Here is a 902-nt window from a genome sequence, read left to right on the forward strand (position 1 = left end):
GCGCAGGCCCAAGCTCGTGTGAGTCACGCGGTCGGACCATTGAACCGTCGACGATAGGCATCCGGATCACAACCAACGCAGTGATTTCTGCGGTTAGAAAGATGAGCTTGACGCCAACCTCCGTAGCCAGCTCTGTAGCCCATCATTGAGCGAATACACGGAGCTCCTTTGCCACACGATCCTCTTCTTGTCCTCTTCTTGTGCGATGCCGGCGCCGCTCGGGCACGACGCCCGAGTTGTCGGCGTACTCGGCGATCGCGAACGTCGGCTGCACGATCGTGACGTTGAGGAACCAGACGTAGCTCATGTTGGTCTTGCGCATGCAGTTGACCGAGTCGGCCTTGTTGATGCCCTCGGTCTGCACGTAGAAGAGCGCGCCTTCGACGGACGCCGTGTTGACCGTGTCCATGGCGGCGCGATATCTCTCCTCGAACGTGTTGGTGTTCTGCTTGAGGACGAGGCCAAACTTCTTGGCGGTCTCGTCCCACGTCGCCGCGTCCGAGACGACGCGCGCCTGCACCGAGTTGATTGTGGTCATGGTCCACTTGTTGGCGGCGGCAGTCGGCGCGGTCGTGGCCTGGCCGGCGACGACACCGGCGGCAAGAGCAGCAGCGAGAATACGAACCATGCTTGTCGAGCTCGGCAGGGTAAGTGGAAATGAGGAGTGAGAGCGAACTGGTGTCTTTTGGCTGGCGAGAGAGACACGCATGTGTCACTCTGTTCGATACGGTGGCTCTGCCAGCACGTGGCGGCAGCAGAATTTTGGCCACAGCCGTCGACCCGCTCGTCGTAGGCTCGGGTGCTGCCTCTCGGGTGCGACGCTTGGGAGGCGCGGGGTACACCCGAGGAGAGGCTGTGGCCGCCGCGTCGGCGCTGGACGTAGAGATGCCCACGGCGTCGCG

The 902-nt window shown here is 62.4% G+C and overlaps 1 protein-coding gene across 1 annotated transcript; it reads right to left on the reverse strand.

Moving 5' to 3' along the window:
• Positions 1 to 142: 142 nt before the first annotated feature.
• Positions 143 to 650, reverse strand: SDRG_13172 (hypothetical protein; the record flags this gene model as incomplete). Its single annotated transcript, XM_008619253.1, has 1 exon — positions 143 to 650. Exon 1 carries the CDS (start codon positions 626 to 628, stop codon positions 143 to 145), a length of 486 nt encoding a protein of 161 aa, XP_008617475.1. The 5' UTR covers positions 629 to 650.
• Between the last annotated feature and the right edge of the window lie 252 nt (positions 651 to 902).

Source organism: Saprolegnia diclina (assembly GCF_000281045.1).
Source record: "Saprolegnia diclina VS20 unplaced genomic scaffold supercont1.56, whole genome shotgun sequence".
NCBI classification, from domain to species: Eukaryota; Oomycota; class Saprolegniomycetes; order Saprolegniales; family Saprolegniaceae; genus Saprolegnia; species Saprolegnia diclina.